General features: G+C 40.4%; 2 protein-coding genes and 1 long non-coding RNA gene across 5 annotated transcripts in view; all 3 read right to left on the bottom strand.

The window, feature by feature from the left end:
* Nucleotides 1–7106, bottom strand: part of LOC139023338 (uncharacterized) — an 18283-nt gene extending 11177 nt beyond the window's left edge. Inside the window, exon 1 of one of the 2 annotated variants that reach the window (XM_070436308.1) lies at nucleotides 6565–7106. In XM_070436308.1, the coding sequence (XP_070292409.1) occupies nucleotides 6565–6904 (340 nt within the window). In that variant the 5' untranslated portion in view covers nucleotides 6905–7106. The remainder of the gene's footprint in view (nucleotides 1–6564) is intronic. The other variant, XM_070436307.1, reaches the window with a different exon arrangement.
* Nucleotides 7107–8011: 905 nt separating this feature from the next.
* Nucleotides 8012–13384, bottom strand: LOC111955479 (zinc finger protein 878-like). Of its 2 annotated transcripts, none has more exons than XM_070436346.1 (4): nucleotides 13009–13384; nucleotides 12738–12861; nucleotides 11245–12180; nucleotides 8012–11079 (listed from the first exon to the last, which is right to left on the bottom strand). In XM_070436346.1, the coding sequence occupies exons 1-4, from the start codon at nucleotides 13189–13191 to the stop codon at nucleotides 9683–9685; spliced, it is 2640 nt and encodes an 879-aa protein (XP_070292447.1). In that variant the 5' UTR covers nucleotides 13192–13384; the 3' UTR covers nucleotides 8012–9682. The 2 variants fall into 2 exon arrangements, with proteins under 2 accessions (XP_070292447.1, XP_023990482.2); XM_024134714.2 differs by having other exon boundaries at nucleotides 8012–11112.
* Nucleotides 13385–14811: 1427 nt separating this feature from the next.
* On the bottom strand, nucleotides 14812–20258 carry LOC139023356 (uncharacterized). Its single transcript, XR_011474493.1, has 3 exons — nucleotides 19357–20258; nucleotides 15469–15669; nucleotides 14812–14863 (listed from the first exon to the last, which is right to left on the bottom strand). It is a non-coding gene; the product is annotated as an uncharacterized lncRNA (long non-coding RNA).
* Nucleotides 20259–20514: the final 256 nt, after the last annotated feature.

Genomic DNA, 20514 nt, shown 5'->3' on the forward strand with positions numbered 1-20514 from the left:
GAAACACTTTTGTTGACGTTCCAAGCCACCTTTATTGCGATTGCGGACTATCAGACTTTTATAGGTCATGTGGTTTTGTTGCTGGGTAGGCTAATGTGGGTGGCAGTAGTATGGAGCGAAATACCTGCCAAAAGGTTGAACGTATGTATCGTTAGGATCGTAAAAAAGCCATGCGTGAAACGTAAACGTGAAATTTTATCTGTGAACATACAAACACCATGTTACGATTACGGACTAACATTGTAGTCTTGAACAAATCTTGTGTTGCAATTCTGACATATACAATAATACCTTTCAGAGTTTGGGCAGTTTCGTCTCACCAACAACAAAAAACGTACACCAAACGGCCTGTGAGGGGTGCTACGCGAACAAACATAACACACGAGAACAGCACATACAGCTATTTATAAAAATACGTAGACATCCCTGCATGCACCTTATCAAAATATGACTAATTCAGTATTGCACCCCCCATTCTCTGGGCTCTGTCTGCAATCATAACCAGTAGTATCTACCAGGAATAATGAATCATAACCAGTAGTATCTACAGCAATAATGAATCATAACCAGTAGTATCTACCAGGAATAATGAATCATAACCGTAGTAGTATCTACCAGGAATATTAAACATAACACGTAGTATCTACCAGAATAATGAATCATAACAGTAGTCTACCAGAATAATAATCATACAACAGTAGTACTCTACCTACAAATAATGAATCATAACCAGTAGTATCTACCAGGAATAATGAATCATAACCAGTAGTATCTACCAGGAATAAGAAAACATAACCTGTAGTTATGGTTGGGGGCTTATGTAAACTTATGAAGGGGAGCTCCAGATAGCCCAGAATAAGTTGTATCAGGGTAGTTTTGAAGGTGAGTCCACGTACTCACATAGGCAGGAGCTGCTTTCAGGAACTAAACTGGTGGCCTGTTGAGGCTAGGGTGTCCCAGATTACTAGGTTTGGTTTACAAGAGTATTTATGGTCCTGCGCCCAGATATTTAAGTGATTACTTTCCTCGTGTTAGGATACACAATCACAGCACCAATCAGGTGTTGCTGATGTGTGCTTATACAGGTTCAGGAGTAATGCTGGGAAAGGTACTTTCTTGTATACTGGAGCCTCAGAATGGAATGAGTTGCCTCTGCCTATAAAAACAACGTCCTCTCTGGACAGCTTTACAAATAAGTAAAAATATGTTTGATGTCTTCTGTACCCAAATGAATAACCCCTATGATGGAACTGGAATGATGATAGATGTTCTTCTTTTATGTTTTGTTTTATTATTTCACTGCCATACTGTGTGGATTGACTTGTATAGCCATCTTGTCTCAAGAGGACCACAATGGAAATAAGTCCCAGACTTCATTGTGTGTTTATCCTCGATTATTTTATTAATGTGCATGTATGGCTTTTAAGTTTTATGTGTGCCTGTTTTTTTTAAATGGTCGAATAATAAACTAAACTAAAAGTAGTATCTACCAGGAATAATGAATCATAACCTGTAGTATCTACCAGGAATAATGAATCATAACCAGTAGTATCTACCAGGAATAATGAAACATAACCAGTAGAATCTACAGGAATAATGAAACATAACCAGTAGTATCTACCAGGAATAATGAACATAACCTGTAGTATCTACCAGGAATAAATGATCATAAACCAGTAGTATCTACCAGGAATAATGAATCATATAACCAGTAGTATCTACCAGGAATAATGATCATAACCAGTAGTATCTATCAGGAATAATGAATCATAACAGTAGTATCTACCAGGAATAATGGTTCATAACCAGTAGTATCTACCAGGAATAATGAACATAACCTGTAGTATCTACCAGGAATAATGGTCAAACAGTAGTATGCTACCAGGAATAATGAATAACATAACCAGTAGTACATCTACCAGGAATATGAACTATAACCTGAGTATATCACCAGGAATAATGAATCATACCAGTAACTGATACTGAATGTAAAGAAGAATCAAACTCAGTAGTATCTACCAGGAATAATGAGATACCGATAACCTGTAGTATTTACCAGGAAATAATTGAATCTAACCAGTAGTATCTACCAGGAATAATGAATCATAACCAGTAGTATCTACCAGGAATAATGAATCTGATAACATACTACAGGCTAATAGCAGAATCTACCAGGAATAATAAGAATAAACCAGTAGTATCTACCAGGAAATAATAACATATACCAGTAGTATCTACCAGGAATAATGAATCATAACCAGTAGTATCTACCAGGAATAATGAATCATAACCAGTAGTATCTACAGGAATAAATAAAAAACCAGTAGTATCTACCAGGAATAATGGGTCTTAGTATAACCAGTAGTATCTATCCAAGGAATATAAAACTATAACCAGTAGTATCTACCAGGAATAATAGTTCATAACCAGTAGATTCTACCAGGAATAATGAAACATATAACGTATGTATCTACCAGGAATAAGAATACTAAACCTGTATATCTACCAGGAATAAATAGAATCATACGAGTATACTACCAGGAATAATGAAACATAACCAGTCTTAGGTAGTCTTATATCCAGGAATAATGAACATAACCTGTAGTACTATCACCAGGAATAATGAATCATAACCGGCAAGTAGTATCATATTCCAGAGTAATAATGAAGTCATAACCAGTAATATCCTACAGGAATAATGAATCATAACCTGTAGTATCTACCAGGATAAATTATAAACCTTAAGTATCTACCAGGAATAATGAACATAACCAGTAGTATCTACCAGGAATAATGTATAACACATAACCAGTAGTATCTACCAGGAATAATGAAACATAACCTGTAGTATCTACCAGGAATAATGAAACATAACCTGTAGTATCTACCAGGAATAATGAACATAACAGTATAGAATCTACAGTATACTACTCGATATTACCATGTAGTATCTACCAGGAATAATGGTTCATAACCAGTAGTATATCTACCAGGAATAATGAAACATATACCGTAGTATCTACCAGGAATAATGTCATACCAGTAAGTTAGTCTACCAGAGAATAATGAAACATAACCAAGTAGTATCTACCAGGAATAATGAAAATAACTGTAGTATCTACCGGAATAATGAATCATAACCAGTAGATACTCTACCCAGGAATAATGAAATCATAACCGTAGTATCTACCAGGAATAATATGAACATCATAACCTGTAGTATTCATCCAGGAAATGAATCATAACCAGTAGTATCTACCAGGAATAATGAATCATAACCAGTAGTATCTACCAGGAATAATGGAATATAAACCATGAGTATACTACAGAATAATAATCATAACCGTAGCTATCTACCAGGAATAATGAATCATAACCGTAGTATATCTACAGGAATAATGAATCATAACTCTAGTATCTACCAGGAATAATGAATCATAACCAGTAGTATCTACCAGGAATAATGAAACATAACCTGTTAAGTATCTACCAGGATAATAATCATAACCAGTAGTATCTACCAGAATAATGAATCATAAACAGTAGTATCTACCAGAGGAATAGATGAATCTATAACCAGTAGTATCTACCAGGAATAATGAATCATAACCAGTAGTATCTACCAGGAATAATGAATCATAACCAGTAGTACTACCAGGAATAATTAATCATAACCAGTAGGTATCTACCAGGGAATAATGTCATAACCAGTAGTATCTACCGAATAATGAAACATAACCATGTAGTATCTACCAGGAATAATGAATAACAACAGTAGTATCTACCAGGAATAATGAAAACATAACCAGAGTAGTATCTTACCAGTGAATTAGAACATAACCAGTTAGTAATTTCTACCTTTACGGTAATAATGTTCATAAACCAGCTATAATTCCATACCGAGAATGCATATAGTATCATAACCTGTAGTATCACCAGGAATAATGGTTTCATAACCCATGATAGATCATAACCTGTGATACCAAAGAAGATAATGGTTCATAACCAGTAGTATCTACCAGGAATAAGAAAACATGGAACCATAATAGATGTTTGTGAATCTATGAATTTATGTACGGCCACTGGAGTCTTGACACTTCAAAAATATATTTGAGATATATTTTGTATTTATTTCATCACAAAATTTTGCCAAAGCATATTCTGTAGGAGGGGTCAATATGAATCTAAAATAATTGACATGATTTATATCAATCGGGTCATGTACATACATAACCAGTAGTATCTACCAGGAATAATGAAACATAACCAGTAGTATCTACCAGGAATAATGGTTCATAACCAGTAGTATCTACCAGGAATAATGGTTCATAACCAGTAGTATCTACCAGGAATAATGAATCATAACCTGTAGTATCTACCAGGAATAATGGTTCATAACCAGTAGTATCTACCAGGAATAATGGTTCATAACCAGTAGTATCTACCAGGAATAAGAAAACATGGAACCATAATAGATGTTTGGTGAATCTATGAATTATGTACGGCCACTGGAGTCTTTGACACTCAAAATATATTTGAATATTTTGATATTTATTTCATCACAAAATTTTGCCAAAGCATATTCTGTAGGAGGGGTCAATATGAATCTAAAATAATTTGACATGATTTATATCAATCGGGTCATGTACATATGGACTTTGAAAATAACATGAGAGAGGTTAAACATAGTCTGGCATAAGCTTATTCCCACACTTTACAATAACTCTGTTGCAGTGGTCTTTAGGTAGTCACCGTATAGGCTATTCCCTCCATCGACACACTGCTGCCCAGTTAAAGAACTTGTGATCTCCATGCAGCACCACAGCACCATGCGCCTTCGGAAAAGCACCTCTTCTGGAGGCATGCAGTCATAGAGTCATTATACCCTAATGTAGGACTATTTCCCTACTAGCCAAATAAAGTGCAGAGCATGCGATCTTCAGTTTCTTGGCAATTTCTTGCATGGAATAGCCTTCATTTCTCAGAACAAGAATAGACTAACGAGTATCAGAAGAAAGTTCTTTCTTCAAACCCAGAAGTGCTGATGCACCAGATACTCAATTAGTCTAAAGGCCAGTTTTATTGCTTTTTTATTAAGAACAACAGTTTTCAGCTGTGCTAACATAATTGCAAAAGGGTTTTCTAATGATCAATTAGCCTTTTAAAATGATAAACTTGGATTAGCTAACACAACGTGCCATTGGAACACAGGAGTGATGGTTGCTGATGATGGGCCTCTACGCCTATGTAGATATTCCATTTAAAAAAAACAGCTGTTTCAATCATATTCAATCAAATGTATTTATATAGCCCTTCTTACATCAGCTGATATCTCAAAGTGCTGTACAGAAACCCAGCCTAAAACCCTAAACAGCAAGCAATGCAGGTGTAGAACTACGGTGGCTAGGAAAAACTCCCTAGAAAGGCCAGAACCGAGGAAGAAACCTAGAGAGGAACCAGGCTATGAGGGGTGGCCAGTCCTCTTCTGGCTGTGCCGGGCGGAGATTAACAGAACATGGCCAAGATGTTCAAATGTTCATAGGTGACCAGCAGGGTCAAATAATAATAATCACAGTGGATGTCGAGGGTGCAACAGGTCAATATTAACAATGTCTACACTGTATTTCTGATCAATTTGATGTTATTTTAAAAATGGACAAAAAAAATAAAAAATCTTTCAAAAACAAGGGCATTTCTAAGTGACCCCAAAGCTTTTGAACGGTAGTGTATGTTCAACCTTTTGGCAGCTATCTCACTCCATACAGTGGCCTAGAAGCTTGCCATCTATAGAACAGTTTGTTACTACTTCTACACTGTCAGTGAAACAGAAATGAGTAAACTACATGAAAGAAGGTAACTAAAATAAAWAAATAAAAATTGCTTACATGGATTTATTTGACACTCCTCAATATAACAACTAACCTATACTGCAGTCAATTTAACATAATGAAGCTTTGGTTCAGACAGTTTATTTTATTTATTTATTTTATTTATTTTTTTTAAACCTCCCCACCTTGCCCAAATCCGATTTTTGGGGGGGGGATAACAGCAGGGCCCAGTTTCTTGTGCAAGGCACTTAAACTCCCCCAACTGTTCTCCATCCAGGGGTGCTGCACACTGTGCCTCTCAACATGTGTGTGTGTCTAGGGGATATTGGGAAAGACAGAGGACGAATTTCCATTTCAACTAAACTTGTCCTCCAGCCAGCGCTCTCTCTTTTGAACCTATATGTGGTCGCAATTAAGCCTGGTTACATTCTTTAGACAGGCAGCACAATTCTGATCTTTTTTTCACTAATTGGTCTTTCAACCAATCAGATCAGTTCCGTAAAAGCGCTACTGTGAGAAGAGCTGATGTGATTGGTCACAATATCAATTAGTGGGAAAAAATCTGAATTGGGCTGCCCATCTAAATGTATCCTTAAACTCTTGAAGATGATGGTCGGTGTGACTGGGTTACACAGGCAACCCAATTTCTTACACCAATTGGTCTTTTGATCAATTACATTAGGTCTTTTTTACATCAATAGTGTGACACTGAAACTATTCATTTCAATGTACTTACTATTATCTTCCTCATCGTCAGTTTCCTTAGACTCAGGCATGTCAGGCATGGCGGCGAGAAATTCGTGCAGTTCAGAAAAGAATGGACACGGTCGGCTGCTGCTTGGGTTCCTCAGTGTTTCTCTGTATCTCCACTTCAATGCCTTCATCTTGTTTTGACACTGCTTCCACGTCCGTTTGACACCAAGGTCCTTTAGCCGCTCCGAAATTTCGCTGTAAACATGTTTGTTTCTGTACGTTTGCTCCATCTTCAGAATAATCTGTTCGTTTGACCATACGGAGATCAGCGCCTTTGTCTCCTCCGGGGACCATGTCCATCCGACATCGTCTGCCAATGACATTGTTGATATAGTTTAGTTGATAATAGCCTACAGCAGCTAGTAAYTTAGTACAAGGTTAATATTAGTGGTAGTACCTAGCTAAATTCAAAAGCTTCGGTCGCCTGAACAGTGGACTACTCCCTCTTTGGCTGGCTACTTCCAGACGTGACGTATTGACGTCATCTACAAGGAACCGTGGTCGAGTTCCAGGGGGTCTTCTTTGCAGTCGTGCTGCGTGTTTGAATATTGCCAAAGATGTTAGAAATTGAAAGGAATACGTACTAACTTACCGAAGCAAGTTCGATTTAAATGTCTCTGTAAAACAGTCCAGATGCTGGTATCAATGTCTGCACACGGAGTTCAATTTGATCATAATACATGTATTCTATAGAAGTGGTGAGGTAATTCCATATTTCAGACATTACAGAGAAGCATGTCTATTTATTATTTAACTAGGCAATTTTATATTTATGAAGTACTTGGAAACTTTAATGAAAGAGTGCCTTCATGTTCCATCATAGACCTATGAATAAAAATGTTTARGCAAGAAGGCTTACCATTTGTCCTATGGTTTAGTTATCAGTGGCGGACTTTCTATCAAGGGGCCTCGTGAAAATGATTATATATTTTTTAGGAATCCAGTCTCAATTTACTGTTGGTAGTAGAATACACAAGGTTGCAATTTCTAAATTGGTAGTGCATCAGTAGTTGACAGTCACTCAGTTAGCCCACATCAGTTAAAATGTTATATATTCCTAGGTAAATTAGTCTCGCCAGCTATCTAAACCTTGTAGTAATCGGGGATGAATTACCGACCGGGCACGAAGAGCACCTCCAGGGGCCCCCCTCTAGCCTTTTGGGGGCCCCTCTTGATTTTGTTATTCAACCAGATATTGTATGAACATGGCATAAGTCAAGGCAAAATGTGTATAATTGCAGGAAATTAGTTTTAAAATTGCATATGTTTCTCTTCACCACATAGCAAATTTTGCAGTATTCCAGGAAAGTAGCTTTAAACTACAATATTTTCTCTACTCATAGCAAAATGTGTTGAATAGCTGAAAATGGACTTTAACATTGAATTTGATCATAAACCATTGAATCATACTCCCCCTCCTCCCAATAATCCTTTATTATCATTTTATCTCAGTCACCCAAAAAATGGATGTTGAGGTGGTGTTGAACAATTCAAGCACCCAATCGATATGACTCGAGTCTGATAATCTGTGCAATATGACTGAAATACAGGCGCCCTGAAATGCGGCCAAAACCATCAGGGTCATTCCTACAATGTGGTGCTTTTTCTGTTCCTGGGAAATATCACTTCTTATTTAGTGTAAAATGTTGATTCCAAAAAGCTTTAAATTTAAAGGTCAAGTGTCTTACCTTAAAAACACAAAAATGTGGATTTTGAAAGGGAATTTTATGCATTTTGCACACTTTTTTTCAGTGAATGTAGGTGTTTTTTTGCCATGAACTCGAGTGTTATCCATCAACGTCCATGAGAAATAGAACCCCATCAAATATTTAAACGCTTTCTTTATTATTTTATAGTCCTAGTTCATTTCTCTCTTTTCAAAAGTTTTTTTCACGGTTATTGTATTTATTATTTTATTTAAGGTTTTCTGTGTGTCCCTGATGTCACTTCCCACCCTGTTATTTTGTTGTAATGGTCCTTTAAAACAGCCCCTTCCTACAATGCCACCACAGAGCTTGCCAGCTTGTAGTCCTTTAAAGCGGAAATGAGTTACCTCTAGTTCGTTCAGACATTCCTATGGGGAAAATTAAAATGGGGAAAGAATAGGGTTTTGGGTTAAATGCCGATAATAAGGTCGGCGGTTAACACAGGCTTAGGAGATCTTATATACGTTTTGTTTATTATTACATAAATGTTTCAAACCTCAAAGTCTAGTTAGCTGACGAAGATTATCTCAGAACAAGAACGGGTCAGATCTCCAGAGCCTGTGTTTACCACAGACCTTATTTTCAGCGTTTATCCAAAAACCCTACAAAAGACACCATTCATTTCCCCATAGGCTTTATCCAACGAACCATGGAGGAGTTAGTGCCTACAAAAAGACACCAATATTTACTATTTCTCTCTATTCAGGAAGTGTCATACTTTCTTTGGTGGGAAAACAATGGTGCAAAGCTAAATAAATAAACATTTATCTATTTTTCCATGTTGTTATTCTGTATGTCTCACTCAAATTCCTCAAAATGTTAAAACGTTTTGACAGGGAAGTTAAAATCCGGTTCAAGTGTTCACCATTATGCTACCTCAATCTTGCTCACTCACAGAGCTATGGCTAATTTAGGCTTCAAATTCCCAGTTATGTTGACCCTGTTAGGATTATGCACCTAACCGGTTGGAAAATGCACCTAAACATTTAAGTGCCTGAGCTTGGCCAATATGTTTTTCATAAAGTCAAACATGTCCTTTTTCTGATAGAATACAACAACAAAAAATCTAAAGATACTTTCCCCCCAAAAGTTAGGTCCAAAAAGCACCGCAGACTAGGAATGACCAAACTAACAACTAAAATAACCAGACGCTGTGCCCATGCCTTTAAAAAAACAATTTAATAACAGTCACATACATAACACGTCCTTGAAGTTTTTTACAAAATCCATCATTGTAACAAAAAACTAACATAGGCTAGTACTCCGTGGTTTATATTGTTGTCACTTTGTAAACTAATACGTTTTCTTAGCTTCATATTATTACTTGATGGGACGCCCATCTTAAAATGTGGCTTAAAGAATCAGGTCCAGTTCTGTCAGTCAGGAAACCACTTATTATAATGATGTGCTATGCAGGGGACTTGTGTGCCTATAGGAACACCTCTTGGTTTGTTGGTGTACCCTCAAATGCCCTTTACGGTTGAAAGCCATGCCACATACTTGACATTTGAACGGCTTCTCTCCAGTATGGATGAGCATATGTCGTTTTCTATCTTTGCTGACATAAAAGCGTTTATCGCACACGGTGCACGGATACGGCCGCTCCCCTGTGTGTGTCCGCCGATGTATCTGCAGATGACACTTCTGCTTAAAACTTCTTCCACATTCTGGACACTTGAACGGCCGTTCTCCAGTGTGTGTCCGGGTGTGCAACCTCAATTCAACTGTAGATTTGAAACCCTTCCCGCAGAGATCACAGAGGAACGGTCTCTCGCCAGTGTGGATTAACATATGCCTTCTTAACCATACCAACCGAAAAAACTTCTTCCCACAGTCTGGGCAGATGAAAGCGGCATCTTTGTGATTTAACATGTGCTGTTTCAATAGCTCTTTTCGCTTGAAACTTTTCCCACAATGGGAGCAGGTGTGGAGTTCTCCCTCAATATGAATCTTAGAGTGTTCTTCCAGGGTTTTTGCATCCCGGAAACCTTTTCCACACTCAGCACAGAGGTACGGTTTCTCCCCTGTATGAATTCTCTCATGAACAGTCAGCTTATCGAGTGATAAGAATGATCGCTGGCACATAGAGCATTGGTAAGGAGTGGACTCATTTCTCTGATGTAAGCGCAGCTCAGTTAACGAAACAAAAGTCGTCTGACAAGAAGGGCAGGGGAACGGTCCCGTAAATTGATGAGTACGACTGTAGTGGCTCTTCAGGTCCATGCACCGAGAAAAGATCTCTTCACAAAAGGAGCACTTGAAGACGTCAGGGCACTTGTTGGGGGTCGAGTTCAGTCCGACAACATTTTCATTTGACCCCAACTCCTTCCTTTTTTTGACGGCTTCACTTGTAGGACAACCTCTTTTGTTAATCTGGTCTTTCTTCAAATCACTGAGGAACCCAAAACCCTTCATACACAGAGGACACTTATAAAGGCTTTTGCCTTTGTGAAATACAATAAGGCAATTTTTCAACACATACTGAAATTCAAAAGTCTCATGGCATAGATGGCATGTTTTTGGATCAGTACTTGCATTACTGGACTCTCCAGAGATCCTGTCCTTTCCATGCCGGTGTTCATTGACCTCCTGTTTCATCATCTCCTCACAATCATTCTGCCAATGTTTTTGTAAGTCGTCCGGATGTTCAAAGCCTTCCCCACACTGGGTGCACTGGTGAGGGCTCTGCTCAGTGTGAGTTCTCATGTGTGTCGTCAAATCTTTTGCTTCAACAAAACTCTTCCCACAAAAGGAGCATATTTTGGCACGTTTGCTTCTTTTAGAAGACTGCCCTGTGGTATGGGAAACAGGACGAGGATCACCACCTGGTGTTGAGAGGAGGATACAGAGGGTAGTCACTCACCCCTAACTTGAGACTTGGAATTCATTTTCTACACACGTAAAACACCCATAAATTAATATATTGTTTTAAGTGATACATCAAATGTTTTACTCACCTGTCATCAGAAGGGTTTCATCAAGTTGCGTCAACATCACTACGGGCTGAAGGTCCAAATCTGACTTGTCTTCAACCATCTGTTCGCAACGGTGGGATATTCTTCCGATTTTCACCCTGCTGTCACTTTGAGGGCTGTGAACAGCCTCATCCCCTTTCCTCGCTTCTGTTTTCATTCCGGTGAGCGTCTTGTGTGTCTCTTTTCTGGAAGCCATTTCCTCGTGTAGATTCTCTAACTTGACATCCACAGAAGGCCCGTCACCCTGATCTGAGAACATGACTTCTGGATCTGAAACCTTGACGGTTTCCTTCGACTCGGGCAACTGGATATCAGTTGCATCAGCTGTGGCGGCGAGAAATGTGTTCAGTTCAGAAAAGAACGGACAGCTGACTCGGCCACTACTGCTTGGGTTCCTCAGTGTTTGTCTGTAGCTGAACTTCATGTCCTTTATCTTTGTTTGACACTGCTTCCAAGTCCTTTTGACGCCAAGGTCCTTTATCTGCTTTGAAATGTCGCTGTACACATGTTTTTTTCTGTAACTTCGTTCCATCTCCTGAAGAATCTGTTTCTTTGACCATACAGAGATCAGCGCTTCCGTTTCCTTTGGGGTCCAGGTCTGTCCGACATTGTCGGCTGTTGTCAATGACGTCGAGGACACGTCTTCTCCATCTACAATCTCGACCTGTAAAACATTATAAGCCAACTGATGTTGCAGTCTCTCCTCATAGTTCTTCTCTCCCCATTCTTCGTTCCTTCTATCCGTCATTTCCACTGCCTTGTTAACCGTGTRCAAACTCATCCCCAGCTCCTTCTCTGCATTATCTTGCTCTATCAAAGTGTCCCTTTCTTTTCTGGGTGCYCATGTGGCTCTCTCTGAGGGTGGAAACTTGTGAGACAGTGAAGAGAGGATGCGATCATCGGCACAAGATGAATGAGCTGAAATAGTGGAAAAGAGAGAACAATAAAATGTCTTATTGTGATTGCTACATGTTTTTTGTTTTTACCTTTAAATTCATTATATACACCCATTGATTCTTGAAGAATATAACTTATAAATGCTTCATGAGCTTAGTTCAACTGTCGTACCCCATCAGAACCCCAAATATAAGATTGTTTGTAAACAACGTAATTGTAAAAACACTGTATAGCCTCAAAACATGGTTAAAACTATTTTGGTATCACAGATGGTCAGTCCTTGCATCCATAGKTCTGTTTAGGAATATGAATGATTTAATCTTTCCAGCCCCATGCCTCAGCTCTTTACCAAATCGATATCTTGAAAATAATATATTAAGTGTAAATTAATGCAGAGCCACACTGCTTACGCCCAGGTTTCCTTTCAAACACCAGGAACATCTCACGCTCTGCAAACGTTACACGTCCAGTGTAACAGGCTTGTTCGTCTCTGAGCAGGTGGTTACAAACATGATTTAAAATGTTACAAAACATTTATTTTCTACTGTTATGAAAACAGAGCTGGAAAAAAAGTCTACCATTAGCGAACAAATGGCCATGGCATGTGTGGTGCTGGAGGAGAGTCTTCAAAGGCTGAGGTTGAGTCACAGACTGTGCACACTCCTTCAGCATAGAGGGGGCAGGTCTGAGCCAGGATGCAGTCTGAGAACGGGAGGTGGTTTTAAAATGTGCAACAAATTCAATTGACCAAATAACAACAAGAACGTATGGTACACTCAGCAATATGACAACATCAATTCAAAAATCAGTCAAAGTTGACACCGCTGGCTCTTCCCAAATTGCTCATACCTGTTGAAATGTTGGTGTTGGGAGCAGTTTCTCCAGCCTGGAGAGGAACTCCCACATCAGAGTCTGCAGTGCCGTGTCATACATGGGGCCAAATTCCTCTGGATTAAACATCCTAGAAGACACATTAAAGTGCATCTGAGTGGTGTACAACAGATGAAATGCATTCTTAATTGAGTGAGGCATCCTATTGACATCATTAGTAGCTATACATTGTTGGATTCTAGCTTGAAATATACTTCTTCATGTCTCCATACTAGAACTTATTGTTTGAACTGTTTCTAGGAGGAGGCAAAGGGAAATCGTTAAGTCTCTGATAAGGCAGCCAGCTGCAGAACTAGGGAGGGGCGACGATTGCGTCTCGAGTCAGATCAACTGATGAAGTGAAAGAAACCTCGGGGGGGGCAGAGGGCCCACCACAACTCTCCTACTAACGTCCTCTCACATACATACACTTCACACCACCACGAAGGTTCTAGCGTCAGGCAGTGAGAGCACCCAGTTAAGTTCCTGCTAGCAACGGAGATGCACTGGCTGTCTAGACGTGCAAAGAGTTGAAGTTATAAATACATGTGCTGTGTAATCATACCGTCTTTGCAGCTGTGTACCCATGGGTGAATAAACTTGGTTTGAGCTTTTTCCTAGTTGTCCTTTGAGTTTTTAACTCCGTTTGTTTCAGAACCTAACAACGTCAACTCAATATTAGCTAACGCATACAAGTTGAGATCCGGCAGTACTGAGTAGTGATGAGGATTTCAATGGAATATCATTTCTGTTATTTTGGAATTTTATTAGGATCCTCATTAGCTGTTGAAACGTGACATAATACAGAACATTAATAGACAGAACAGTCAAGGACAAACTACATACATCTAAAACAGCACATGTAGCCTACATATCAATATATAACACAAACTATCTAGGTCAAATAGGGAGAGGCGTTGAGCGCGAGGTGTTGCTTTATCTGTTTTTTTTAACCAGTGTTTGCTTTCATTTAAGCAATGAGATGGAAGGGAGTTCCACGCATAAACGGCTTTCCTGATTTGTTCTAGATTTGGGGAGTGTGAAAAAGACACCTGGTGGATGTCTGGTGGGGTAACTGTGTGCGTGTCAGTGCTGTTGAATATGTTAACGTGAATTTTCACACAAGTGATTCAGTCAGTCTCTCCTCAACTCTTAGCCAAGAGAGACTGGCATGAAATAGTATTTATATCAGCCTCTCTGACGTACCCAAGACGTCCGTTCTGTTCTGGACAGCTGCAGCTTAACTAGGTCTTCTTTGCAGCAGTTGACCACACGACTGGACATAATCACGTTAAGACCTAGAGGCCTGCAGGACTTTCTTTTGGAGTGTGGTGTCAAAAAAGCAGAGCATCTCTTTATTATGGACAGACCTCTCCATCTTTACAGCCCTGAATCTTATGTTACCATGACAGTTTACTATCTAAGGTAACCAAGTAATTTAGTCGCCCTAACTGTTCACCAGCCACACCATTCAGAATGAGGACAAGATTGTGCATACACACACTGCTGTTCAGTTCACCTCCTTGTTTAATGTCAGTTTAGCAGAAATTGTTCTCACACCAACCTGGAAGAAGTGGTCCTCTCAAGTGGTCATCTAGAAGAGTTTGGACAAGTTCCAAGAAGTTTGACTCTGATGCCTCCACCTCTGTATCTATCTACAGCAGTATAACATAACACAGTTAGTAAATTAACCTGCCGGTAGAGTACAAGTCTTGATCCCAGAGTGGCACTCACCTCCTTTTCTTATGAGTGATGATGCGTCCTCATCCTGCTCAGTGTGGCTGATGGTCTCCGGGTCGGCTGAATGATCAGAGCGACACAACTCCAGAACCAGCTGTCAACAACAAACAGGTAACACTGAAACATTTGGACGCAACCAATCTGGCAGTGGAGTACGATATAGGAATGTTACAGTCGGTGGTATTACTAAAGTACAGCCGAAGCCTGTATTAGAGAAGCCACGTCACCTCCGTCGTCATATTGGCTACGCCCACAAGCGCTTATTTTCTTGAGAGAAGACCACAGCTGTTTGGCTAGCATGGGCACCTAGCGTGCGAGCTAAATCAAAACGAATTAAGACGTCAATACAATACAGCATAGAAAGCTTCTGTTTAGTGTCTTGCAACAATTAATGTTGTTATTTGATAAAATGATTTATCCGACTAGTCCTTCTCCTGCGCCTAGCCATCCAGACCTTGACAACAGACGGTATGATCAGAGTGTGCAGCTAATATGATTGGCCATGTGAGACTAGTGCCCCCGCCTCCTGCAAAACCCATTGTAAATCTTATATGGCATACCTCCACTTAGTAATACAAATAGGTATAGTTGTCAGGCCCTTACGTAGACGAAACGAACATCGATTTCAGTCTGTAGGGGATTTTGACAACACAATGTCACCAATTTCCTACCTCAACCACACCCCTCTTAATTCCTCACCTGTGCTCGCAGCCCCATGACGAGCTGGACTTTCTCTCTGTAACTCATCAGATCGGGGGTTATCTCCAACACAGTGGTCACAACTCCTCCACCAACCCGTAGTCCATTGTGTCTCTGCCTGAACAACTTGCCATAGAGCTGCGGACACCAGCCGCAGTGGAGGAACCAGAAGACGCAGAGACGACAGAGGAAGAGGACGACCTGGTAGGAAAGAAACACATTGTTGACGTTCCAGGTCACACTTTTTGAAATTGCAGCCTACAGATGAGCAGATCTCACACATCCTGGTGTTTTGTTGCTGGCTAGCTAAATGTGGGTGGCAGTAGCCTAGAGATGTACCTTCTACTGGACAGGTTATATAGCCTAACTACTTCTCCACTTTCATAGTGAAACAGACTTGAGCCTACATGAATATAGGTAACTGAGATTTTTGGGGTTTAAATAGAGCCTGCATTCCACTTACATGTAAGTACATGCCTTTATTTGATACTTCTCAATATAACAATTGACCACATACTGTACCTATACTGCAGTCAATTTAACATAATGAAGCTTTGATTTTCAGATGAACCTTAGGTAAATTGAAAATATCTTGCTTGTGGTGCTTTTCAACTTTCTAAATCCATGCTGTGGCCACCCTTCCAGCGGGATCAAGATTAACGGCATCAAAACAATCCTAATCACAGCCTTTGGGTTTTGAAAAATGCAAAAACATCATTTATTCCTGAATAAAAGGTCAGATTGGATTACCAAACAAACATGAATCCCTATTCCGAGAATCAGCATCACATTTTTCTGTGTTGAAATACCCAATTCTAACATTTAATATCCAATTCGATTTCTAAAACTACAGTTTTGAAAAACTGGGCCCTGCTGTTGTGTTCTTGAGCAAGGCACTTAGCCCCCCCCACAGCTGCTCACAATCCCTCCCTGTGCCAAGGCCCAGTGCAGTCAAAAACTTGATTTTCCTATGTTTTATATACRGAACAAAAATATGAAACGCAACATGTAAAGTGTTGGTCTCATGTTTCATGAGCTGAAAGTAAAGATCCCTCACAAAAAGCTTACTTGTCGTCAATTTTGTGCACAAATTTGTTTACATCCCTGTTAGTGAGCATTCCTCCATTGCCAAGATAATCCATCCACCTGATAGGTTTGGCATATCAAGATGATTAAACAGCATGAACATTACACAGGTGCACCTTGTGCTGGGGACAATAAGGCCACTCTAAAATGTGCAGTTGTGTCACACAACGCCACAGATGTTTTGAGGGAACGTGCAATTGGCATGCTGACTGCAGGYATGTCCACCAGAGCTGTTGCCAGATAATTGAATGTTCATTTCTCTACCATATGCCACCTCCAACTTCATTTTAGAGAATTTGGCAGTACTTCCAACCGGCCTCACAACCGCAGACGATGTGTAACCATGGACAGCTGATGAAACTGAGGAGTATTTCTGTCTGTAATGAAGCACATTTGTGGGGAAAACACAGTAAATCTCATGAAATTGTTGCATGTTGCATTTATATTTTTGTTCAGTATATATCAGTATACCAAACATTAAGAACACCTTCCTAATATTGGTGGACCATTCTTGATACACACGGGAAACTGTTGAGTGTGAAAAACCCAGCAGCGTTGCAGTTCTTGACACAAACCYAAGCGCCTGGCACCTACTACCATACCCCGTTCAAAGGCACTTCAATCTTTTGTCTTGCCCACATACACAATCCATGTCTCCATTGTCACAAGGCTTAAACCCCAAAAAAGTGGATTAAACAAGTGACATCATTTAGGGATCATAGCTTTCACCTGGTCAGTCTGTCATGGAAAGAGCAAGTGTTCTTAATGTTTTGTATCCTCAGTGTATATTTCCACACTATGAGGATGGAATAATACTGTGACAATTATGATAATGCCCTTTAGTGTAAAAGCTGTTTGAAAATAACACCTGAAATTTCAGCCTGTTTTGGTGGGATGGAATTTTAGGTCACCTTGATATACTAATTTCTTGACAATGGCTCACTGCTCTTCGTACTCGGCGACTTCAACCTCCCGACGTCTGCCTTCAATTAACTTATTTCAATGCTCTCTTTCCCATCCTTGCCTCTTTTGACCTCACCCTTTCCCAGTCCCTTCCCACTCACAAGGCAGGCAATACTTTTGCCTACTAATCTCACTGCAAACTGGCTGAGTGACTCATTGCGAGCTTACAGAACAGGGCGGTTGGCAGCTGAGCGAAAATGGAGGAAAACTCAACTTACGGAGGACCGGTCATCCTTTCACTCCCTCCTCTCTAGCTTCTCTTCCTCTGTATCCATTGCCAAAGCCACTTCCTATCACAAAATGTCAAGCTTCTGCCTCTAACCCTTGGATACTATTTTCCATCTTCTCCTCTTTTCTTAACCCCCCCCCTTTCTGCGGACGACATGGTCAATCCCTTTGAAAAGGTTGACACGACATCCGCTCCTCACGAAACCAACACTCGACTCCTCTGACTTAAACTACAGACAGGTATCCCTTCTTTCTTTTCTTTCCAAAACACTTGAGCATACTTTCTCTGACCAACTCTCTCGCTATCTCTCTCTCAGAACAATCTTCTTGACCCGAACCAGTCAAARGTCAAGACGAGTCACTCAACCGGAGACTCTGTGTTACGGAGGCTCTCAGCACTGCCAAAGCTGACTCTCTCTCCTGTTCTCATCCTCCTAGATTTTTCCGCTGACTTTGACACTGTGGACCACCAGGGCTTGGCGTCTCAGGCTCTTTGATTGCATCCTACATGGCAGGCCGCTCCTATCAGGTGACCAGGGCTTGGTTCTAGGCCCTCTCCTCTTCTCTCTATACACCAAGTCACTTGGCTCAGTCATATTTTCACARGGTCTCTCCTTTCATTGCTATGCGGATGACACTACGTTTTTTTCTTCCCCCCCCCCTTATTCTAACACCCAGGTGGCAACACACATCTCTGCTTGCCTGGAAGATATCTCAGCTTGGATGTGGGACACCCACCTCAATCTCAACAAGATGGAGCTGCTCTTCCTCCTGGGGAAGGCCTGCCCTCTTCAAGAKCTCTCCATCATGGTTGACAACTCCACAGTGTCCCCCACCCAGAGTGCAAAGAACCTGGACAKCACCCTGTTGTTCACCGCAAACATCAAAGCAGTAACTCGCTACTGCAGGTTCATGCTCTACAACATGGGTCGTGGATGACTCTACTACCTAACACAAGAAACGGCGCAGGTCCCAATCCAGGCACCTTGATATTTAGATTTTAAAAAACGGCTGTATTGGACCTTTAACGTGTGTGTCTGGGGTGTTGGGAAAGGCTGAGGACGAATTTCCATTCTAACCTAGTGACAAGSGTGGGTATAATTTGTGGAACGTTCCAAAAACTTCGTAAATACAAAGTTGTAACGTTTTGGCAGAATAAGATACCGGGAAGTGAGTGGCTATTGAATTACGTTTTTCACTCGCCACGTTTATTCCTAAACATTTCTGTCCTCACTCTGGACAAACATTAAGAATAAGCTACGTGGTGAGTTGATGCCTAKGCGGCAACTAGTTAGCTAGGTGAATTGATCAAGCTACTTTGTATGTGTTGTTTGTMGGCAACCTGGGAATTTAGAAGTTTTTGGAACAGATTCCTGTTGGAACGTTTTACAAATTATACCCACCCAAATACTGGCCTAAKTTGTGACATCGCTCACACACTATAATGCAGACACTTAACGTTACCCGGTGACAACAAAACTCTTGAAAATATTGATGAAATATAAAATAATATTACTCCATTTTTTTGTAATTTATATCCATACATAGTTCAAGAAAACAATTAGCGATGATGGTGTGTCCCTGAAAASTACACATTTAACCTTTGCTTACCATCTTCCTCTTCGCCAGTCTCRTTGGACTCAGTCATATCAGGCATGGCGGCGAGAAATTCGTCCAGTTCAGAAAATAATGGAAAGGTTGATCGGTCACTACTGCTTGGGTCTCTGCGTGTTTGTCTGTATTTATACTTCAAGGCCTTCATCTTATTTTGGCACTGCTTCCACGTCCGTTTGACACCAAGGTCATTTAGCCGCTCCGAAATMTCCCTGTAAACATGTTTGTTTCTACACGTTCCATTTTCACGCTCCATTTTCAGAATATTCTGTTTGTCTGACCATACGGAGATCAGCGCCTTTGTCTCCTCCGGCGACCATGGCCATTCGACATCGTCTGGTCTAGTTTTGTTGATAGTAGCCTACAGAATCTAGTAAGTTAGCACATGGTTAATATCAGTGGTAGTASRTAAATTCAATACCTTTGGTCGCCRAAACAAAGTGGTGGGCTACTTCCAAACATGACGTCATCTACAAGAAGCAATGGTCGAGTTCCAGGTGGTCCTCTTTGAAGTCGTCCTGCGTATCTGAATATTGCTATATCGAAAGATGTTAGGAAATAGAACGAAAGGAATACAAACTGACTTGCCGAAGGACAGCATCTGTTGACCATTTCTCTGTAAAACAGCCAAGTAGATAGTATCKATCCAATCATAGTAAATGTATTCTATAGAACAGGTGATGTCTGACATAATTCCACATTACCGAGAAGCATTTCTGCTCCACATTTTATGTATATTATGTACTTTGAAAAATACTCTGGAGTGCCTTCTGAAAACCTTGACACAGAGGTGTGTCACCGGMGCCGAGCTCCCTGACATCCAGGACCTCTATGTCAGAGGGAGGACCGAAAAATTGCCGAAGAATCCACCCAAGCCATACACTGTTCACTCTGCTACCTTCCGGCACATAGCCACAGGAAGTAGGGGTGCTGCAGTAGTGCACTGGGCCTTTACTAGTCCTGTATTATCGGACCGATATGGCCATATGTAGTGCAGGCAGAAAAAAAGTTGCAGCGCCCCCAAACTTCTTCCTGCGGCTATGGTCCCAGAGKGTCGGCTCTTGGACCAACAGGCTCCAAGACAACTTCTAACCCCAAGCCATAAGACTGCTAAATAGCCATACTGCTATATAGTCAATTAATGGTACACAAACT

The sequence above is a fragment of the Salvelinus sp. IW2-2015 genome, linkage group LG31 (genome assembly GCF_002910315.2).
Source record: "Salvelinus sp. IW2-2015 linkage group LG31, ASM291031v2, whole genome shotgun sequence".
Classification (NCBI taxonomy): domain Eukaryota; kingdom Metazoa; phylum Chordata; class Actinopteri; order Salmoniformes; family Salmonidae; genus Salvelinus; species Salvelinus sp. IW2-2015.